Consider the following 23,340-nt stretch of genomic DNA (forward strand, 5'->3'; position numbering starts at 1 on the left):
AGAGGAGGACCTAAAATGTTCTCTAAGTCATTTTGATTCTACCAGAGCCTTGCACCATGATCCTTGTTATTTTGTTTCCCCTAGTTCCTCAGTGAACCATTGAGTTGAATAGGTTCCGATCTCAAACCTAGAACATCAGACGCGTGTGGGGTGGGCTGGAGAGAATTCACACATAGGAGGTAAAAAGGGATTATGATCCTGGAAATAGATTAACATTCTGGCTCCCTGGTTATACACATATTGGGGGGTTGCTTTATGCTTGTCAGATGCCTAAACTGTGAAAATCAAGGGAATGATTTTTGCTCATCCAGGGTGGTCTGAGAAGGCTTGTCTTGGTGGGCCAGTTTCAAAAAAAATTAATCAAAGGCTCAATAATAGTAACAACAACAATAAAAAAAACCCCAACATTCTTTTCTGACTGCCTTATTTAAAATGTATTTTTTTTACATGAAAGCAAAATTAAAGATGAATGAACTCTACGTTATGTTCATTGCAGGGTGTTTCGCTGCTTATAACGTTTTCTTAATTATAGATCTATATTTAACATGGCTCAGTTTTTACTTAACAATGGGAAGGATCACACTGGTCTAGCACACAAGCGCTGCCTTCGTTTGTCCTCTGGAAGTAGTTAACAATAATCTAATTAGCCTTTTTGGAAATGTGTGTGCAAAGATTATGTTGGACTGCATTAATTGTCCCCGTTCTCCGTCTGGATGCTGCTTATGTGGGCAAGAAAGGCCTTTACCACACATTGTCCTTTTTTTTGTTGTAAACATCATTGTTTAAGGCTAATAATGCATTCCAGTTAGAGGAGAGACTCAGCCACTGGAGAACAGAGTCTGCTATTGTCAGACGTCTGAAACAGTCAAATTAGCACCTTTTATTGACACGCACATTGCGAGGTGTCAAAGCAGCAATACTCCTAATAAACATGCTTGCTGAAGAAAGGAGGGCAATCTTGACCCCAGGTCTGTTTCTTCTCCCAAATGCTACTGAACGGTGTGGACCCGAGAAGGCATTCCATTTCAGTTTATCCATGGTAGCCTGTGGCAATTCAGTTCTGCTCAGCTTAGTCTGTCTCCGGCTCATAAGGACTAATAAATGAGGAAAGGGTTGCAGTGTTTTGTAGTTTTTGTAGAATTAGGAAAGTACTTAGTGCCAGTAGCTGAATGCATGAATGGTGCTAGCCTCACCGTTGTTTTGCGACTTGAAAGCTTTGCACTGAACTTCCATTCCTGATTGCCTGGACAGAATTCTCACTCTCCTCCGACGAGCAGCCAGTTACTGGTCTGAGTTACTAGTTTTGGACAATCGTGTTCTTTGTGCTTGCCTCGTGTCGTCCTGATGATGCCTTGGTGTAGCCCACTAGAATTAGCTTATAACCCTGTCCTGCAGCAGCTAGATGTCTCCCAAATTAATAACCCTTCCTCAGCATTGTTAGAGGTGTTCTACATTAACCCTGGATGGAGTCACTGAAGCAGTAGGTACAAACTTAAATGGACTCTGGGGAATGGTAGAGGACAGGAAGGCATGGAGGATCATTGTCCATGGGGTCGCGATGGGTTGGACACGACTTTGCACCTAACAACAACACATTAACCCTTATACCTCTCACCAGTATACTTACCCCCCCCCCCAGGGCCAGATCTCTGCCCATGCAAATGAAGCATGGCCACACTGCTGGGGCCAGGGGTGTGGGAGGGGCACCAGACATGGCTCGTATGTATCATTGTCTCTCAGATGTCCATAGACATCAGTTAAGTCCAGCAAAACTCTGGACGGGTGGCTTTGCTCCAAATATTCCCGGCCAAGTACAGTCTTTGCACATACTCTCACCCATCTTTTTGTTTGCTGCTGCGTCATATCATCTGTTACTTCTTCCTCAGCTCTGTCACATCAACAGGTAGGTGTTGAGTAGGGGATAGATGACCCAGAAAGGCTGCCTAGCCCTGCCCGAAACACTTTGTAAGTAAGCAAGTCTGGAAGGCAACTCCATTCATGTTCTGGCCCTTCTACCTGCCATATCTCAGAGATGATTAAGGGACACGGGTCTAAAATTGAACTGGTGGTTCTTTTTGGTGCTGCCACCGCTTTTTATTACATTACATAGAGAGTGATTAAAATGTGGAATTTGCTGACAGTATAGTGATGGCTGCATCAAATAATCAGCTTTTAAGGGGGATTAGACAAATGGAGGATAAGTTTATCAATGGCTACCAGTCTTGGTGACTGCAGGAGAGCTTTACATTCAGAGGCACTGATTCTCTGAATCCCAGAGCCAGGAGGCAACCTTAGGGGAAGGCCTCAGGCCTCTATGCCCTGTTGTTGGCCCTGGGTGGCCACTGTGTGAGACAGACGTTGGAACAGATGACTTGTTGGTCTGCTCCAGCAGGGCTCTTCTTAATCATTTCTACCGCATTAAGAGGTCTCTCCCTCCCCCTACCCAAAAAGTCGTCCATGCTAGAGAAGACATTGCATATTTGGCAGAAAGTGGTTGCTATGAAGAGAATCTTTCTAGGTTCTAAAAAATTGTGTTTGGCAGATGAGTCTTGGCCAGAATGAACCTAAAAGAAGGCCTGTATCAAAGTTTGTGGGGGTTCTAAGACGGTTGCTATACTACTCAGAACAATAACTTAGCAACAGGGGTAGGACTCCAGCCAGTACTGAGAACTAGAGATACCAGTAGCTTAGCTCCTGAGAAGTGAAGAAGGATGTCCCTGGGTTCATGTCTCTCCACTGGTATAGATGAGACAACCCGATGTGCAGGCCATTCTCTCTCAGCCTCAGAGCACTTGTATAACCTGGGGATAATATTGATCCACTTGATGCTGCATAGAGTGGTCCAAAATGCTTCATAAACACAACCCGGTTTTGTACAGTAGGGACTGTTCTGTAGTTACAGGAGGACATCAGCAGTTCCAGTGTATATAATGCAGAACACTTGTGGTTTGTAAGGATTCCCTGCTAGCCAGTCTTGTTTGTTGCCCAGGGAAAGACAGCAGTCAACTTGGGAATGCACATCGTTAGACTAGATCTGGAGAAATAGCAGGCTTCCGGAGTAGGGGGCAGGAGGGGGACAGTCAAAGAGGTGGGAAACTGTAGAGCCGCACAAGGGCCGAAGAGTACTCTGCAACATAACAAGAGGGATCAATAGCTGCTGCAGCAAACAGGCAGGGGGAAAAAACCCAACAGCTGCCTAGGAAAAAGCAATTATAATTAATTTGCTTAGAGCGAAACTCTTTCCCTAGGAGAAGCTTCCTTTTAGAATCATGTAAGACCAGTTGGATTTGCTTAGCTTCTTTCAATACAGAAGGCCAAAAAGAAGAAGTTAAAGAGTAGCAACAAACCAAGATGTGTCTGGGATAAATGTTCCTTCTCCTAAGCAGTTCAGCTATGACTGGCTGGCCTACTTGGGTTCCTGGTCTGCGAGGTCCCTGCAGAACCCAACAGGGTATAGCACAAGGTGACTAGATCACATGTATCTCATCTGCTAACAGCAATGGTTCCCTGCAGCCCAAGAAGCCTCCCACCACTGGAGGCCCCTTGATCCCTTGTGTCACCATCAGAGGAATCGGAACCCCAGGATCCAGCCTGCGGTTAAGCATGGTCACCATCCAGAAGTAGCGGGACTGTTCTGTAAGCTCATCCTCTTAAAGAAGGCTTCCCCTTCCCCTTTCTCAGTCCAGTACCAGATGGAGATGATGAGGAGCCTCCGCCATGTCAACATCGACCATCTTCACGTCGGCTGGTACCAGTCTACCTACTACGGCTCCTTTGTCACCCGCGCCCTCCTGGACTCCCAGTTCAGCTACCAGCACGCCATCGAGGAGTCCGTCGTCCTCATTTACGGTCAGTGCCCCGCTTCCTGTATTTCTCTTCCCCCCGCCCTCTCCCACCCCAATATTATTACGGCTATTTTTGTCTTCCATCTCGCCTCGCCTGCGAGAGCAACCCTGGCAGTCCTCCTCCAAGTAAATACCAATCCTGTGTCTGCAAGCAGCCTGAGCAGCAGCGAAGTCTAGACAGGGTTTCCTTCTCTCTGTTTATTTTTCTTGCTATCAGAGCCCTGATGTGTACGTTTTGGAATGCCAGAGTAGCTGCTTCATTTTTATTCCTCCGGCTCCCCTCCCTCGTGGAAAGGGGCTGGTGGAACTTGACCAGATGTCTTAACAAACCCTGCTTGCTAGAGCGTCTGGCTCGGTACGTGACTGACCAATCATCATGCAGCTTGCCAAGTCTCTCTCCCCCCCCCCTTTCCCTTTTTATGCATTTGACAGAAGCGTACAAAACCTGGCCTGTTTCGTAGCACAAAGATTTTTTCTTTTCTGCCGATATATATATATATATATATTTTAATGGCGTTTCCTCAAGCTCTCCAGACCAGATGTTCTGTGCTGTATCAGAACCGTAGGCAATTTAACAGCTTTATAGCTGCCCCCCCTCCCCAAACGAACACTCACAGTTTAGCCATATCTGGCAGGCTCGCGTATAGTTTCCAGCTGAGAAGTAAATGTAACGTCCTGAGTATCTGTCAGAAAAAATACTAATGAATACGATCAATCTTATGAGCTGCCCCAAAATTGTTTCAGTATGTTAACAATTGGATTACAGTAAAGAACAAGTTGTTAAAGTATACTTATACTGGCTGGAAACATTGCATCATCTGATCCTGATGAATTTTCCACTTGTTTCGGTCTATTTTGGTTTTCATTTTATCACTGATTGCTAAAGGTTTTACTGTGTTGAGTTTCAGACAGCGCAAAACGGTGACATTTAAAAAAGAAAAGAAAGAAAGGGGAGCTTTGCTTCTTGGCAGGCCGAACTCAACAGTTGTCTTTGCTACAAATGCTGAGCTTCCTTGTCTTTGAGATTGAGATGGTTGTCTTTTTTGGGTTGTTTTTTTTTTCCTAGTTGGAAATTTTTCTGTGCTAAGGATCGCATGTCAATTTGAAACCTTTGGGGGCATTTTTCCCCTTAATGATGATGATGATGATAATAATACAACTGGAAACGTTTACCTTAATATCTTTCTGATAGAATACCAGGAGCTTGGGAATTCAGACAGCAGTCCCCCAAAAAGGTCTGTTTGTGGGGCTGTTATGAAGAAGACCCTAGTTCTCGTCGAAATAAAGCCGTATCTGTGGGCTGTGCCACTTTTGTGGCTGCGTGCGGAGAACGCCACCCAGATCATGATAAAATCCACGGACCGTCTCCATGCTTATAGTGCTTATAGTGTTAGGTTCAATAGCAGCAAGGGATCGTGTGGTGTCTTGAACTTCCGCTTCTGGTCACGTGGAGGAGCCCAGAAGCTAATATATGCAGACCCTGTGAAACTACATATGATTACAGGCCTGCTTTTGTTACAAAATATTGGCTGGAAATAAAAAGTTCGTGTTCTCCCCCACCTCGTTCCAGCCCTGACTTTACATAATATTTTTTTTTCTTCTCCCGAAATATTAGAACTTGAGAACATCCAATAAAATTGATGGGCTGCCAGAGAATGTAGTGATGGCCACAGGGATAAACAATTTGAAAAGGGATTAGATAGATCCATGCAGGATGAGTCTATCAGTGGCTACTAGCCATGGTGACTGTGGGGTAATCTCCACGTTCAGAGGCACTGATCCCCTGAATTCCAGAGCCAGGAGGCAACCTCAAGGGAAGACCTCAGCCAGGGGAACTGGTTGGCCACTGTGTGAGACAGGATGCTGGATTAGACGGATTATTTATCTGATCCAGCAGGGCTTTTATGATGTTATTACAATAGGTATTCAGCAGCCCTCCTGCTGACAGTGTTTGACATGAATAGTGTATCACACCAAATGTGGCTAGTTTACATTGGATAGGAATGTGCTCCTCGGCCTATTTCAGGATGTTTTTGGACGCTTGAACAGCCAGGCCCAGATGTATGAGATCCACCCCTTCTATATGGTTTTCCCAATGGCTTCCAGAAAAGCCTTGATCCAGGTCCATCCACAGTGGAGGGAGGGCAGGGGGACTGTCCCATTCCTGTAGGTTTCTGTCCCAGGCAAGCCACTGTAGCAATATTTTGGGGCCTTTTCAGGTGTCATCTTTTCATTTTACCCAAGTCTTCAGTGTTAAGGACCTAATAAAAGCCCTGCTGGATCAAACCAGAGGTCCACATGGTTCAGCATCCCATTTCATGTAGTAGCCAATCTATTGCTGCTGAGTTTTTAAAAAATTCTTGATACTTGGGCAGACGCGCTTTGTGTATCCGTTTTCATGACTTTATGTCATTTGGGCATTTATCTGCATCATTTTGAGCCTCGGAAAAGCGAAGTTGTTCATTTTTAAGCAATATTGTGTGCAGCTTGACGGCGTGCAGCTATCAGTGGCTAACTCCGCCAGGAACCTGGGCGTGATCTTCAATGCCTCCCTCTCAATGGAGGCTCAGGTCATGAAAGTTGTGCAGCTGGCATTCTATCACCTTGGCCAAGCCAAGCTACTGGTGCCCTACTTGGCCTCGGAACACCTAGCCACGGTGATCCACCCCATGGTCACTGGACTTCTGCAACTAGCTTTATGCAGGCCTGCCCTTAACCTTGATCCAGAAACTACAGCTGCTGGTCCAGAATGCAGTGGTCCGGAACCTCACAGTGATACCTTGGAGGTCCCACATTTGGCCTATCCTTCAACAACTGCATTTGTTACCAGTCAAATTCCGAATCAGACTTAAGGTTCTTTAAGGCCATACGCTGTCTGGGCCCAGGGTACCTGAGGGACGGCCTTTCTGCCTACACCCCTCAAAGAGCCTTATACTCCTGCTAACTTCAATTTGATGACCCCTGGCCCCAATGAAGCTCGCTTGACCTCAACCAGGGACACAGCTTTCTCGATCCTGGCCCCCACCTGGTGGAATAAGCTCCCAGAGGAGATCAGGCCCCTGATGGAACTTGAACAGTTCCACAGAGCCTGCAAAAGGGAGCTCCTCGGCCAGGCATTTGGTTGAGGTCAACCTGAACCAATAATTTTCCATTGGCCTCTGAGCCTTCCTCCCATGAAAACCACCACCAATTTGTCCAATCCACAGGGCTATCAGTACACTGTAGTTAAATGACTGTTCTCACCATTGTTCTATTGCCATCACTGTATTCTTACTGTTTACAACTACTGAGTTATCTGTACTGTTCCCTGTTCCACTAAGTTTTATGTAAACCGCCCCGAGCCTCAGGGGAGGGCGGCATATATAAATATAATAAATGAATAACATTTCTTTGTCCAAGTTGCTTTTACATGAAATGATGATTACCGAGGAGTAGCTGTGTCAGTCTTCTGTTGAGGCAAACACTTATTCTGTTATTCTGGCTTGACCTCATACTGGTATAAATGTCCTTAGTCTTTCGGGTGCCACTGGACTTGTGTTTTGTGCTATTAAATGTCAACCTTTTACAGAGCTAAAAAAATGCTCCTTCTGAAGTGCTTGGCTAGATGCTTATAAACGACCTGTTTTTTGCACTCCCTTCTTGTACTTTCTCAGATCCCATAAAAACTGCACAAGGGTATCTTTCGCTAAAGGCATACAGACTGACACCTAAATTGATGGAAGTTTGCAAAGAGAAAGACTTCTCTCCGGAAGCGTAAGTGGAAGGAGACATTTTGAAATATGGGTGGCAGGAAGAGGAAACACTTTTTTAAAAAAAATGAGGCCTTAAAGGAAAAGGTATCCCCTGTGCAAGCACCGGGTCATGTCTGACCCTTGTGGTGACGCCATCTAGCGTTTTCATGGCAGACTCAATACGGGGTGGTTTGCCAGTGCCTTCCCCAGTCATTACCGTTTGCCCCCCAGCAAGCTGGGTACTCATTTTACCGACCTCGGAAGGATGGAAGGCTGAGTCAACCTTGAGCCGGCTGCTGGAATTGAACTCCCAGCCTCATGGGCAGAGCTTTCAGACTGCCTGTCTGCTGCCTTACCACTCTGCGCCACAAGAGGCTCAATGAGGCCTTAGGTAAACCCTAATTGAAGTTACAATGAGGAATCTCACCTCACCCCTCAAATGGCTACAGATAGATTCCTCCACAGGTGGTGGGTTCCCTTTCCTTCTGACCTGAAAAATGCTGTTCCAGACATAGGACAAATGTGTATGGCATTTGGGGGAGGGAGGAAGGAGGAAGAAAGAAAGATTCGGTGACATCAAGTTGAACAGCTGACTGGATCCAGCCCAGTTCTCTTCAGATTGCCTTCCTGTCCCCCATGCTATACGGGAAACATTTTTGAAATATGTATTGAACAGGGGGTTGGAGTAGATGGCCTGTGTGACTCCTTCCACCTCTATGGTTCTATGATTTCTATGGTAACAGCAGCCTATACTTTCCAGAATCCCTCACTGGGTTATTTTATTAGAATCAGTTGAAGTCTTTGTGTGGTTTTTGTGGGGAGGGGTGCAAATCGCTATGCTGGTTGGTAAAAGAAGCCTCTCTTTGCTAGGTTAAAAAAAGCGACCATTGCCTTTGAAAGCATGTTTGAGGAAGTCCCTATCATCATCAAGAATTCCTACCTGATCAACGTTCTTCTTTGGGAGCTCGAGAAGAAGTCGGCAGTAGCAGACAGGCACGAGCTGCTTAGCCTTGCAAGCAAGTAAGTAAAACGGCAGCCATCCACCGCCATCCCTCCCCAACACTGTGCTGGCTTTTGATTGACACCTGTCAGTGTTGAAGATAGCCACGCCTGAAGGCTTTCACGGCCGGAGTCAACTGGCTGTTGTGCATTTTCCAGGCCATGTGGCCGTGGTCTGGTATTTCTGATCCCTCACATTTCACTGGTAACTGTAGGTGGCATCTTCAGAAGCAGGACATGGCTTCAAATGGCATTTTAGACTGCATGAATTTTTTTTAATGATGCGATCTGCCCTGAGTCACGAGAAACAGTGCGGAATACAAATTTAAGAAATAAAATAAACAAGATAAGATGGGAATCTTTCTGTGCCAAGTTGCGGAGTGTATGAACAGCTGTTGGGTATTTTATTTCCTTCCGGGGGGGGGGGTCGGGCATCTTATTCCTGTCTTATCTGGGAGTCTCCCAGGGTGTGGCCTGGAACAGTTAGAGCTGCTTCTCAGTGGAACAGGCTTCCTCGGGAGGTGGTGGCTGGAGAGCCATCTGATGGGGAGGCTGATTCTGTGAAGGTTCACGGGGGTGGCAGGTGACAGTGGATGAGCGATAGGGTTGTGAGTGTCCTGCATTGTGCAGGAGGTTGGACTAGATGACCCAGGAGGTACCATTCAACTCTATGATGTTATGATTCTATTCTATTCTAGGGGTACAGTCATCTTTTCTACAGGGAATACAGGGGAGAATCTTATATAGTCTTTCCTGCTTGCAGCTTTTGGTCCAAGAGAACGTGTCTGCTAGATTAGAGGTCGTCCCCATGTAACCTTCTGTGGTGGTTGACCTTTTTTTAAAAAATAGCATTTTCGTTAGAAGTGGGATTAAGTAATGTCTTTCACTGAAACGTCTTTATAAAAACTCAATAGCATACAGAAAGTTGGACTAGCAAGAGACAGAATTGTGCACGCAAGCACACACAAACACTAATAGAGTTCAGTTTCTGCCAGTCTGCTTCTGTTAACAGGATGGAGTGAGCCTGAACAATAGATCGTAGACTGCGGAAAAACAGCTCCTGTAGTTAGCACATGCTTCTCAGTGTCACTGTTGACATCTGTTAATGCTGCCTTCTCACATTCATTACGGGCTCTCTTTGCCAGGGCGACATTGGAGCACTGCAGCTTCTAACAATAGCATCCCAATACAAAAGGATCCCATTCCAGCAGAGCGTCCCAAGAAACAGGGTTATAAAATGATATTCCCTAGCCAAACCTGCCTCCTAATGCCACTGTCTGCAAAAATAACAGATGCCACTTACCACGCAAGGTCATTAGTTTCCCATTGCATTGACATATAAGGCTGGTGGTAGGTTTGTGCGCGGCGGTGTCCGAATCGGCCGTTCCAAGCCGCCGCAGCCAGCGGTGCACCAGTGACGTGAGACAATCATCATCATCATCATCATCATCATCATCATCATCATCATCATTATTATTGTTATTGAGAAGTGCCGTGAAGTCACTGCTGACTTATATTTACCCTCAAAGGGCAGCCTTTCTCAACTTTTTTACCGTTGAGACTCCTCTGAAACATTCTTCATGCTTTGAGAAACCCCAGAAGTGGCACAATTGTGCTGAATATGGTTGGGAAGCAGAGCTGTCTACCTGCCCACCTGTGTACATGCCCTTCCCTCTCCTCCATCGTTGGTCATTGAGGGGGAGTAGAGGTCTACATGACTATATATGGTCATTTTACTCAAAAGAATGTTTAACAAATTAAAAAATATTTATTAAACATTAATTAAGTCCCACCCATTCGGGAAACCCTTCCGTGGCCATCAGGAAGAAGAAGAAGAGTTGGTTCTTATATGCCACTTTTCTCTACTTGAAGGAGGCTCAAAGCAGCTTACATTCACCTTCCCTTTCCTCTCCCCACAGCAGACACCCTGTGAGGTGGGTGAGCCTGAGAGAGCCCCAATATCACAATTTTATCAGTGCTGTGGTGAGCCCAAGGTCACCTGGCTGCATGTGGGGGAGTGCAGAATCGAACCCGGAATGCCAGATTAGAAGTCCACACCAATACACCAAATTTGAAGCCTCAGGGACCACGAAACCCCAGTTGAGAAAGCCTGCTGTAGGGGGTTTGAGGCAGGAGACATTCAGAGGTGGTTTGCCATTGCTTGCCTCTGCATACTCTGGACTTTATTAGTTGTCTCCCACCTAGCTATTAATTGGGGCCGAACTTAACTTCTGAGAGCTGACAAGTTTGGGCCAGCTTGGGGGGGGGGGGAAGAGTGAGTGTAGATCAAGAGCGTCTCTCAATTATTATTAATAAAATGCAAGGGGCTGTGCAGTAATTTAGATCACAAAGAGCAGCCACTATCCTTAGGATTACATTTCTTTAAAGTCAGTTAGAGAAGAAGGAACAGGATGCTAAATTTGTAATAGAGCTGCAAATTCCACATCCTGGGAATTCGTTTTCTGGGATTTTGCTGTTGGTTACAGACTTTCTTCTAGGGTGTGGAACTCTTGCTAGCAATTGCGCCATTGGCTTAAGTAATGTCACAGTTCCCAGGAGAATGAACAGGAAATTATTTTTAAATGGAAATAGCCAGCAGTAAGAGACAGTGACAGACACTCTTGACTGGTTTCTCCATGCATACCTGGCTGTGTTTCAGAACTGCACGGCTTTCCATTTGGTGCCTTGTGCAAAAGGCATACTTGTGCAATCCACCTTGCTTACCGGGAGGGGGGGAGGGGGCGACATGCCTGGATCCAACCCAAAAAATGGGTGTAGGGATATTCCCTTTGAGCTTTGCATGTTTTTCTTCCAGAAGCACCTGGCTGATCACTGTGGGAAACAGGATGGTGGAATATATGGTCTCTTTAGATCTTGCAGGATTGCTTTCTTGGTGCTAAGTTGGGCAGGGGGGGGGGGGGATAGTACCCAGTCAGGATGCCAGAATCTGTGTTGAAAGGGTTCATTCTTGGATTTAAATTGCCCCAGTCTTTCCAGGACCATGGAATATACAATAGAGCACTGGTTCTCAACCTGGGGGTCTAGACTATTTGGGGGTCGAATGACTATTTCACAGGGGTCACGGCAGGGCAAGCAGCTTGGCCGGGGGGCACCATTCACACAACTGCCTTGCGGGGTAGATCAAGGTAGATAGTTCCTCTCTCTGGAGCAGCGGAAAAGAGCAAGGTCAGCATGGTGGGACAAGAGGCAGAACTGAACTGAGAAGCCCCAGAAAACAACCAATTGATATACAATCATGAACAATGGATCTTCACACCATTGGTCAGTTTCGGTTTAATTTCTGTGAATGAACTTGCATAGTTTTATGGAACTGTATTAAAGGGTCGTGGCATTAGGAAGGTTGAGGACCACTGCAATAGAGTCTATGCTGAGTGCCCTGAGCTGGATGGTCCAGGCTGGCCCAGTCTTGTTGGAAGCTAAGCAGAGTTGGCCGTGGTTAGTATTTGGATGGGAGGCCTCCGAGGCAGAAACAAGCAATGGGAAACCACCTCTGAACATCCCTTGCCTGGAAAACCCAATAAGAGTCACCATAAGTAAGTTGTGATTGTAGCATCTGTACAGAACCCTTTATACAGAATTGGAAGCTCTTGAATTCTGTATAAGTCTGTTTAAACTTGTGAGCTCACCTGAACCTGCCAGATGCAAACATGCGATAAAAAGCGTCCATCCATCACCTAACGGACCGCCTCTTTGCCCTTTCCAGTAATCACCTTGGGAAAAGCCTGCAGCTCTTAATGGACCGAGTGGACGAGATGAGCCAGGACATTGTCAAATACAACACCTACCTGAGGAACACCAGCAAACAGCAGCAGCAGAAACATCAGGTGGGTGGTGAAGGTGGACCAGATCACATCAGCTCCGGATGGGGATGGGGGAAACATCCTGCCATGCAGCTTCCACAATGGGATGTAAACTGCAGAATCCTTTGTGTTGCATCTGCTCAACATAAAAGCCTGCTCAGGAAGTGAATACCTATATCAGAGACACTTGTAAATTCAGGCTTTGCCGCCGTGCAATATTGCACAGGTCCATTGATGGGTGAGATTGCAGAGTCTGCTATTAGAAGGACGTACTGTGGTTAAATCTTTGCTGCCATCTTGCTGGCTATTGTTTTAATCAAGAGCCTTTATGGTTTTAAGGCTTTTATCTTTGTAAAGCATACTGACTGTAACCCTTGGCCAGGAGCAGCAGAAAATAAATCCAAACGTAAATAAAATAAATTATGTCACATGTCAAGATGAATCTGCAGGGGCAGATTTGATAAGAAGATGTTGCAGAGTTGGGAGAACTGATTTGAAGAGAAATCAAGGGAGTCTTGGCTCTCATTTCTTGCCCAGCTTATACTTGCTGTCGATGTGGCTCGTTGCCCCAGAGCTAGACCATGTTCATTATTTAGCTGTTGAACAGTTGTGTGCCAGAGCAAGCGAATCTGAAATGTAAAAGCACAGTTTGCCCTGGGTACTCAGGACCAAACACACATGCACACACACACTCCAGCATCCTGATCCTCAGCCTCCCCTGCCTCCATCACAAAAATCTCAAAAGAAAACCTCTGTTCACTTTCACATTGTCTGTGAAAGGAAAGTTTGTTATTATGTAAGGTTCAATCTTAGGGGTCCAAATAAGCAAACAGAACTCAGTAGAAGCAAAGTCTTTATTCAGTTGGCCATGGTCAAAGAAAGTAGCTATCCCTAGAAAACTTCCAAGATGCTGACCCTGGATGATAGCCCCTGCAAGATCTGTATTAACCTGATGCTACTGGTTTGTGTTAATGCAGGGGTAGTCAACCTGTGGTCCTCCAGATGTTCGTGGACTACAATTCCCATGAGCCCCTGCCAGCAAATGCGGGGGATGCAAATGCAAATACCCCTGTGTTAATGTATTTGCATTATGTAAAACATTCTGTAAGTGCTCAGCCCAGACAAAGGAAAAGGGTCAGTGTCTTGAATATCGGGGATTCTTTTCTTGACCATGGTGAACTGAATACTTCGTTTATACTAAACTGTTTGCTTATTTGGACCCCTGAGATTGAACCCAATATAATAATTTCCCCGTCATCTGTGATCTGGAGATTCAGCCTCTTATTCACCAAGTTGGATCCTATGGACTTGTTGTGTTTCCTCCAGCAGCAGGACTCTTCCCCTGACATGAGCCACTCAAGAGTGTCTTACATCAGCGAATGCCTCCTTCCACTGGCGGAAATGTTCTCCACTAACGGAACAGGGGTCAACCCACTAATGTTTTGTGGATGCAATTTGTTCCCGTTTGTCTGTTTGTTTCCCTCAACAGCAAGAAAATGTTAGCATATCCTGGGATGAATGCATTTACCATTCCTATAAAGATGAGGCCATTGAGAGAATGCATGTTTTGCTAAATGTTATATCCCAGAGGTTCTGCCTGTGCATTCAAACAAGCAGGCAGTAAACTACATGAAATGGATGGAAAATTAATTTAGATTCTTGCTTTGGAAGCCAGTAGCACAATAGTTCAGTCTGTTCCAGGCTGATAGCAGAGCCTGCTGCTAGTTTTCATTCCCCTGCTCCCCAGAATACTCTTCTGTTCCTATATGGGTCAGCAGCCCTGTTTGCAAATGACAGTGAATGCAAGGACGTTTTGCGTGCATGCACATACATCTGTCCGTAAGAAACAGCCAACACATGTTTTGCATCACTTGTTTAGCTGTACATGTGTTGAGTGTAACATAAGGATTGCTCAGTGAACGTACATTTATTTAGAAGAGCACACAAGGGGGTTGTTGTTTCTGATGTCCATTGTAACTTGTGAACAGGGCTAGTGGTGGCTTTTTCCTGGCACTTCTCTCTTTGTCATACCTAATACCACCTTCCCATAGCCACCCCAGGCAGGGTGCACAGGTGCAAGCGCGGGGACTTGATTCCACAAAGGGGCCCAGCTGATATCAAGCTCTGCCTTCACACAAAGACCTGGCGGAAGAGCTCCGTCTTGCAGGCCCTGCTGAACTCTGAAAGCTCTGACAGGTCCTTCCAACTCTCCTGGGAGCTCATTCCACCAGGTCAGGGCCTGGACCGAAAAGGCCGTGGCCCGGGTCAAGGCCAGGTGGGACCTCCTTAGGGTCAGGGACCTCCAGCAGGTTAGCTCCTGCAGAGCAAAGAGCCCTGTGGGGGGCTTAAGGGAACATTAAATATTAACGCCAAAGACTTGAACCTGATGTAGGCCAGAACTGGCAACCAATGCACCGGCTGGATGTGGGCCCTCCAAGGTGTTCCAGTGAGGAGCCTAGCATTCTGACCCAAAGAAGTTAGGCTTTTATTCCATACATACGCCAAGCCACCCAATGTCTCCAACTCGGCCTTTTGAGTGTGGAGGAACCCCTGAAATATTTTTCACGCTTTGAGGAACCCCAGAAGTGGTGACATGGGGCAAAGAGGTGGGAGGTCATTTATAAAAGAAACTCAGGAGAAAATCTAAAAAGCCCCAAGTAGAAACTGAGCAATAATTTTGTACAGAAAGCTTGATGAACGAGTTGGCTTTGAAGGCTTGCCTGAACGCCACGATATAATCTAAGTTCCATAAATGCTTTATTATTTTTTTAAAATGCTTTAAATGATTTCTGACGAGTCCCCCAGGACCAGCCTGTGACGGTGCTTGTTTCTCTGCTTTCTAGTACCAGCAGAGGCGTCAACAAGAGAACTTGCAGCGCCAAAGCAGAGGAGAGACCCCTCTCCCCGAAGAGGACTTGAACAAACTGTTCAAGCCGCTGCAGCCTCCTCCCAGGATGGAATCGCTGTTGATTGCAGGTAATCTTTCGGAAAAGCCTTCCCCCTTTCTTGAGGCTCCTTAGTTTGCATGTGCTTTTTGGAAGCGAGACAGTCTCGGGCGGTGCCTTTATAGAACTTCTCTGGTTTTGTCATCAGAAGATCTGTGTATTATTCTAGGGACTGCGAGGGTTTGTTCCCCCCCCCCCCCTCTTCAAGGAAAGATTTCCCCATTGATGAAACACAATAAATGTTCTCGCTTTTGTTCAGTTAGGTCCCCAGAAGACCCCAGCAAAATACACAGTTATGGCCTAATTGCAAACCGCTGATCCCACGGATCCCTTTCAAACCTGGCTCTTCACACAGTCAAGCTGCTTTTCTGTTCGATATGCACTTAAGTTCTTAGGGTTGCCCTCTGCTTCCCCATTCCTCCCCAGCCAGGAACTTGTTTCTGCCCAGGGACCATGGAGCAGTGCCCTCAACCTCAGTTCCTCTTTTGCCACCCACTGTAAGGGGTTTTCAGATTGGGTTATGTATCAGAAGATGAGAAGCAACTTAATGTTCATTTGTTAGAATTACAGTCTTTCATGAATAAGTGGAGACCGTTTTACCTCTGGTGAACTGATAAAGAGGTTTCTCCTGGTAGATTTTTTGTGACAGTCATACTTAAATATCTTTTGCACCTGGGGAATAAGGATATGGCTTTTTATTCTTTAAAAGTTCACCTTGCTGCCATATCTTGTTATCACAGGGGAGTGGATAGAGGGTCAGTTTCCCCCCACCATTTATCCAAAAGGGGCTATGTAATATTTGCCTACCTCTGGACCCTCTAATTTCCCAATGACTTCTTTCTCTTGTTCTGACAAAATGTTCCTTGGCTGCTCTAGAAAGTCCACTTCCTGGTGGCTGTTACATCAGCCAGGAAGGTAACTGTATAGCAGCTTTTCAGATGGGACCTCGATTTCTGAAGATTTTTCCTGATAGGGTAATTCTCTGATAGAGCCTTTAGTTTCCACCTGAAGTAGTTCCTTAAATCCCACTTAGGATATTATTTTGCCAACCCTTTTTTTCCTACACCAAGCTCTGAAAGTGAGCAAATGCTGCACTCCGTAGATGTTAGAAGGGCCATTTTATTTTACCTTAAAATAACTCTGGAGTTTCTCAGGGGCAGAGCATTATTTATATGTTTTACTGGTCCCGATAAAGGGAGCTTCTGCCCAAACTTCATCCAGGTGGATTGTCTCTACTATTAGGAATGCTATCTTTTTGCCAGGATACCGTGCCCACTAAATATTCATACCCATTCTACCAGAGCTATAGCTTCTTCTGCAGCTTTCTGTTGACAGAGATCTGCTGGACTGCTACTTGGTCATCAGCAGACATGTTTTTATGCCACTATGCATTGGATCTTCAGGTGAGGTGTGAAGCTCAAGCGGGAAAGGCAGTGCTGCATTCTCTGCTCAAGTGAAGAGAGTGTGGTCTACAGCCTGATGAGCAGCTTACTAGAATCCCCATGTGGGACTGCACAAAAGATCAATGATGAGAACAAAGTTGCACTTACCTGTAACTATTGTTCATCAATTATCTTCTGTGCAGGCACACACATCCTCCCTCCAGCTCCGCTGCATATTCTGCTCCAGCAGCGTTAGAAGTACAGAGGGTGGGGACACTGCTTCATAGAAGCATGTGGACCCTGGATAGGAACTAACTTTTGGCTGTAGCACACAGCGCACCCTGGAGGCTCTTAGCTGTATACACCTCTTTGATAACAGGCCTGTTTATGTGCAGTCCCCACATGGACCTGCACGGAAGATACCTGATGGAGAATAGTTACAGGTGAGCACAACTTGGTTTTACAGTTCAGCCATCTCCTAGAGTTAGGCAAAGCAAGAACTGATTACACTCAAGCAGCCTTCAGCCAAAAATGTTTTTTTTTTCTTTTTAGCAGAGTCAGGAAAAAGAACTGAAAAGCATTCAGGATTTTAATTCATGCAGAATTGAGTTGGCGATCAAAGCTGAAACTTGGCTGGTTTTGTCTCTGAGGCATTAATTTTTTTTTCTAAGTAGAGCATTAAATTGAAAGTGTATTGGTCTGCTAAGCAGTTTTAATTCTGATAATCTGGCTTTGTCTTCCTTTGCTCTTCCTGGCTAGCAAGCTAAATAAATTTGTAGCAGGAGAATGTCTACAAAACTGGGATGATGGAGACCCTTTTTTAATTTGTGTAACGCATCAGGGGAAAAAAAGCTTTTCCAAGCCTGCTGATTTGAAAAATCAGCAGTAGCATGAAGTAGCAAAAGAAAATATGGCCCACAAAACGTCAGCAGCATGAGGCACATGAAGTTGCCAGGCCCAAAGTAGAGGAGATGCAGGTTGAAGGTTTCTGATAGCTTCCCAGATATTGGTGTCAGTCTTTCCTCCTCTGGGTCTTATTTGACAAAGCTTTGGTTACAAAACCGCCATCCACCAAAACTGGCATCCCGATCTTCTTCCTCATATTATTTTGTTTTGCCCCAAGTTTTCTTTATACCGCTATGTGATATCTGACATTCTATCCTCCCTTCAATTCCACTGTGATGAAACTGTAATAGTTAATAAATTACTTGATAGCAAGGATCCTGCCCAAACCACCTGTATTGCAGCATTTTTAGGTAAGGTTTTTAGAATTAATTCCTTGTTTTTAACAAAACTGAGTAACTCCGCTTGATTTTTAAAAATTTTTTACTTTGTATCTTCCTTCTTGTGTTGTTCATCAAGCCAATAAAGGCTTCTGTATCACTAAATGTACCAAATGGCTATAAAAGGTGATTAGGCATATTCATGGAGGGCAGGCCCATCCATGACTACTAACAATAGGGACTAAAGCAGGGGTAGTCAAACTGCGGCCCTCCAGATGTCCATGGACTACAATTCCCAGGAGCCCCTGCCAGGGGCTCCTGGGAATTGTAGTCCATGGACATCTGGAGGGCCGCAGTTTGACTACCCCTGGACTACAGGGAACCTTTATGTTCAGAGATGGACTCTAATCTGGAGAACCAGGTTTGATCCCCCACTCCTACTCCACATGAAACCTGCTGGGTGACCTTGGGCCATTCCCAGTTTTCTCAGAGCTCTCTCACAACCCAGCTTGCCTCACAAGGTGCCTGTTGTAGGGAGAGGGAATGTGGTTATAAACTGCTTTGAGACTTCTTAGGATAGATAAAAACAGGGTATAAGAACTCACTCATCTTTTTCTCTGAATATCAATGCTAGAAAGGAGCATCAGGGTTGGCCTTCTTGGATGTTCATTGACCCCTTGGGGCAACAGGTTGGCCACTGTAGAGAACTAGGGTGCTGGGCTACATGGATCACTGATCTTTTCTAGCAGGGTGTCTTTGTTTTGGTTTTTTCTGTCAGCGGTCTTCAGCCGGAAGACAGTAGACATCTCAGTAAAGCTTCGGCCAAATGCATGCATAAGCAGGAAGTACATCCTTTGGAATTCAGTGCGGTTTACTAGGCAGTAGGTAGGCCTTTGTAGGACGGTTCTCCCTGCAAAATTGCCAGGTGCCATGGAATAATGGAACAGTAGCCACTGTGTAAGGCAGAATGCTGGACTGGCTGGTACATTAGTGTGATCCAGCAGGGTTGCTTTTATGCTCTTACCAGGAAGATCACAATTCTTCCAGCAATCAAAATGCTCTTCATTCCATATCTACCCATTTCAAGCAAGGAAAGAAGGAGAAACACAACAAAACTCACCCGGGGTTCTTTTAACCCAGTATCCTTAATCCATGGCCTTAATTTTTAAGAAGAAGAGTTGGTTTTTATACTCTGCTTTTCATTACCCAAGGGAGTCTCAAAGTGGCTTACAATCGCCTTCCCTTCCTCTCCCCACAACAGACACCTTGTGAGGTAGGGCTGAGAGAGCTCTGAGAGAAACTGCTCTGTAAGAATAGCTCTAACAGGACCATCTAACAAGACTATCAGCTTGCTGCCTGTGGAGGAGCAGGGAGTCAAACCGAGCTCGCCCAATTAGAGACCACCACTGCTCTTAACCACTACACCAAGCTTTATCCTTTTGACTTTCAGCAACACGCTAATGGAGAGTGTGGTGCTAATAATCATAGCAACTGCAAAATGGCTTCGTTATTTCATTTGTACCTGCAGCAGTCCTGGTGTTGATGTTCAGACAGAAAACTGCTATCCAGCAAGTCTGCAGTTGTCCAACTCTGTGATTTGGAGTTTTGATCTTCCAGGCCTGGATTTGAAATTCTAGCCCACTAGCAGCAGAACTCTGATTGCTATTGGCTCTGTTCTCTTTGATGTTCTCCTTTGATGACGTCACCTCCCTGTGGCTTCTCCTCCTCCCCCATGAAGAGTATTGGCTCCTGCAGACCGATGCAAAGGGAAAGGCCTGCCTTTCAGAACTCGGTCCTGTCCCAGTCTCCCTTCTACCCACCCCCACCTAACACAGTCTTGGTCCTAGCCCAGGTCTTCAAGGAAGGCCTCCTTTTCAACTCCCTTTCCGCAAGCGGAAGGCAAAGAGGAGAGGAAAACCTGCCCCTAACGAGGAGCAGATTATCTCCCCGTTGCTACTTCTCCGGATGGCAAAGGTTGGAAGCACCTTCCCCTTTCAAGAAAGCGGAAGAGTTGTAAAGTTTTTCAATTCCGTGACAAAACTACTATGGGGGAGTATGAAAAAAAAAAGTGTATCGAATTCTGCACTGGATGGAGAAAATAGACATCTTTTCCCACTCCCTTTCCTATAATGCCAGAAGGCAGAAGCAATCCATGGTTGATTGGAAACGGGGGAAGAACAGACAAAAGGGCATGGCGAAGGAGCAATTAAAATCCTCTATTCCGCTTCCAGTGGCTGTAGTGATGGCAACTAGCTTTAAAAGGAGATTAAAGCGATCCAAGGAGGAGAGGTCCATTGTGGTGCAGACAGTTATAGAGAATCACTGCATCCTGAGGCAGGGAACCACCTTGAACACTAGCAGCTTGAACACTAGCACCAGTGTGGTGCAGTGGTTCAGAGCGGTGGACTCTAATCTGAAAAAACGGGTTTGAGTCCCCATCCCTCCTCCAAGTGCAAACAGCTGGGTGATCTGGGCCAGTCATAGTTTTCTTGCAGAGCAGTTCTGTTAGAGCTCTCTCAGCCCCACATACTTCACAGGGCGTCTGTTGTGGGGAGAAGAAGGAAAGACGATTGTAAGCTGCTTTGAGACTCCTTTGGGCAGTACAAACAGTGCAGACCTTGGCCTCTGTTCCCCTTTGTTGGCCACCACTTGTAACAGGATGCTGGAATAGACAGACCCCTAATTTGCTCCAGCAGGGCTGTTTTGCTTTTCAATTTACTTGTGTTTCATAGCACCTATTGGGACATATCCGCTATCCTACATAACCCTGCCTTGAGTCCTTGGTCACCCTGTAACGTTTCAGTGTTAGAAACTGGCTTACGAATCTCTGAAGAATAGGTTTTGTGCAGAAAGTGTGGCTGTGTTTTGCAGAACTAAGTATTCAGAGTTTTTGTTTCCATGCTTCCCTCTCCCTTCTCATTTCCCACTGCAGGTCAAATTAATACCTATGCCCAGAACATCAAGGAATTCACCGCACAGAACCTGGGCAAGCTCTTCATGGCTCAAGCCCTTCAGGAGCACAATAACTAGAGGTGGAAAAAAGAAGCAGAGTCCTGCCCAGAGCTCAGGAGGGGCTCAGGATCTCTACTCGTTTGGGCTTAAGAGGTTTTTACATCGATTGTTGCAAAATGAACCATGAACTAGACTCTCAGGTGTCTGAGAATTCAAAAGGAAAGGGAAAAAAATTAAAATAAAAGGCCAATTTAAAACTTTTTAGCATGTGCTGTTATTGGGCTGCTATTTTGGGGGGGGGGCTTGTGCCGTGGACTTTAACTCACACCATACTATGCTTGACCTTACTGCTCACTGTGTTTGAAGATTATTTGAAAAATTGGCCATTTAAAAAGAAAATTAAAAGAAAAAGCTTCCTGCAATGCAGTGCAGAGGAAATAGCATTTTGGGGGAGAACTCCTCAACAGTGGTTGCTTCCAGAATTCATTCCCCTCCTTGCATCCAAAGCTGGACTTTTAGAACACCTATTAGAATGATGAGTGAGCACAGATCCTTGGTCACAACCAAAGTCTAAGTCTGTTGGATTCCATCCAGTGCTAGATCCTTCGGGTGGTACAAAGGCTCACACCTTCAGCCATTGGCTGGCACATATGGATTTGAAACTTCAACAAGCCTTATTATTTTTATTATTATTATTATTTATTAGATTTGTATAACCACCGCTCTCTGAGAACTGGCTCGCGGGAGTTTACAGCATTTCGTACAAATCAATACATTAAAACATTCAAATTCCCCATTGAAACCCTCACAACAATACTCAATAACAGCGATGGCGATATAATGTTAAAATACTGTTTCCCATACATGCTCTCTGGATGATCCAAGAAAAAACAGGCAAATGGATAATTGGACATGGAAGGATCGATCTGGGAATCCGGGCCAGTCTAGTACTAGCCTCCGTCCCTATGGAGAGGGAACCCAAACTTGGCCCCCGGGCCATCACCCAGCCCCTTTCTTTCTGCAGCAACCTCAAAAGCCCAGAGCAGCCTGAGCTTGTCAGAGCTCGGAAGCTAAGCAAGGTCAGCCCTGGTTAGTGTTTGGATGGGAGACTGCAAAAGGAAGAGCAGAGCTGTTGTACAGAGGTAACCTCTTCTCATCCCTTGCTTCAAGAACCCCTTGAGAGGTCGCCGTAGGACAGTTGTGTCTTGACAGCACTTAATTATTATTACCATTTGAATGTGTTAAGGAAACAGCTAGACAAAGTAAAGGGCCTACCAATATTTAAAGAGAATAATCCCCAAAAGGAGCTCCTGTGGGGAAAGCTTAGTTGGGGGAGAGGAGTTATTGATGGCACTCCCCTTGTGAGTTATCTCAGGCTTCTTTGGGGTGGGGGAGAATGCGGGCATTTTTATATCAGGAAGCTTAAAAGGCCTTTCCTCTCGGCCTCAAAGGTCAAAGGGGATTTGTTTAATATATTCCTAGGTGGAACAGTTGTACAGGTCGAGGGGGATGGAAGATGGTTCACGGCATAGGAAAGTTACACCAATGTAAAATCCATTTGCCAGAATGGAAATTTTCTGGAGTATCCCCCTCCCACACGCACTCTCAAATCTTTAGAGATTGTTCACATTATGTAAATGCGTATGCAAATTGTTTGCAAACCTCAGGCACTTGGCAAAGTGTCTAAACAGGCTCTGGAATTTGCAAGGCCGGAGTACTCGTGCATGAATTGTTTCTACGTTATGCTTATCTAAAGTCTCGAATCTGCCGAAATATCCTGTTTCACCACACAATGCACCAGTATTCTGAGCGTGCTACGTTCTGCAGGAATTGCGTCCAGAAACCTTGAGCTCAGCTATTATGCATTTGGCAAAGAATTAAAGCTTTTGTGGTAGAAAACCAAAGGCCCAGGCAAGAGGTGTAAAAAGCTTTTTAACCCCCCCCCCCCAAAAAAAAACATACTAAGGCAGAGTGTCGAAAATGGCCTTTGGGCTTGCTAAAAGCAGCATCGGGGTCCCCGTACCTATAGAGCCAGAGTTTTACTCTAAGGTCACTTCTTAAAATCAACCTTACTGTACAGATTTGTGTCTTAAGATCGACATCAGAGCTGTTTCATGGTTGAACTGTGTATTGATTTCACTCCCAAGACTCTCCTTCACAAAACCTGCATCCAGCATGTGGCGTGTCTTGGGAAATCAATGTGAAATTGTGAATGGTTAGATGCTTGATAGCTTGACCTTGCAATCCTTCTCGGTGCAAAGTAACATCTGAAGCCGGGGGAAGTCATAAGGGACAGGAGGGTAAACAAGCAGATCTAATCCACAGGCAAACGGATTGATTCAAGGCCGATGTGCAGGTTATGTAGCAGCGATGCAATAAAAACTATGCCTCTGAATGTTCTCCAGATGAAATGGGAAGACGTCCAAAATCTTGTATCTTCTA

General features: G+C 45.6%; 1 protein-coding gene across 1 annotated transcript in view; it reads left to right on the forward strand.

The window, feature by feature from the left end:
• The window catches only part of EIF3H (eukaryotic translation initiation factor 3 subunit H), a 72,737-nt gene extending 51,579 nt beyond the window's left edge, over window positions 1–21,158 (forward strand). Inside the window, exons 3-8 of the mRNA XM_077351622.1 lie at window positions 3,682–3,849; window positions 7,499–7,598; window positions 8,447–8,596; window positions 12,300–12,420; window positions 15,240–15,372; window positions 20,879–21,158. Of these exons, the coding sequence (XP_077207737.1) occupies window positions 3,682–3,849; window positions 7,499–7,598; window positions 8,447–8,596; window positions 12,300–12,420; window positions 15,240–15,372; window positions 20,879–20,976 (770 nt within the window). The 3' untranslated portion in view covers window positions 20,977–21,158. The remainder of the gene's footprint in view (window positions 1–3,681; window positions 3,850–7,498; window positions 7,599–8,446; window positions 8,597–12,299; window positions 12,421–15,239; window positions 15,373–20,878) is intronic.
• The last annotated feature ends 2,182 nt before the right edge of the window (window positions 21,159–23,340 follow it).

Source organism: Paroedura picta, chromosome 9, assembly GCF_049243985.1.
Source record: "Paroedura picta isolate Pp20150507F chromosome 9, Ppicta_v3.0, whole genome shotgun sequence".
Classification (NCBI taxonomy): Eukaryota; Metazoa; Chordata; class Lepidosauria; order Squamata; family Gekkonidae; genus Paroedura; species Paroedura picta.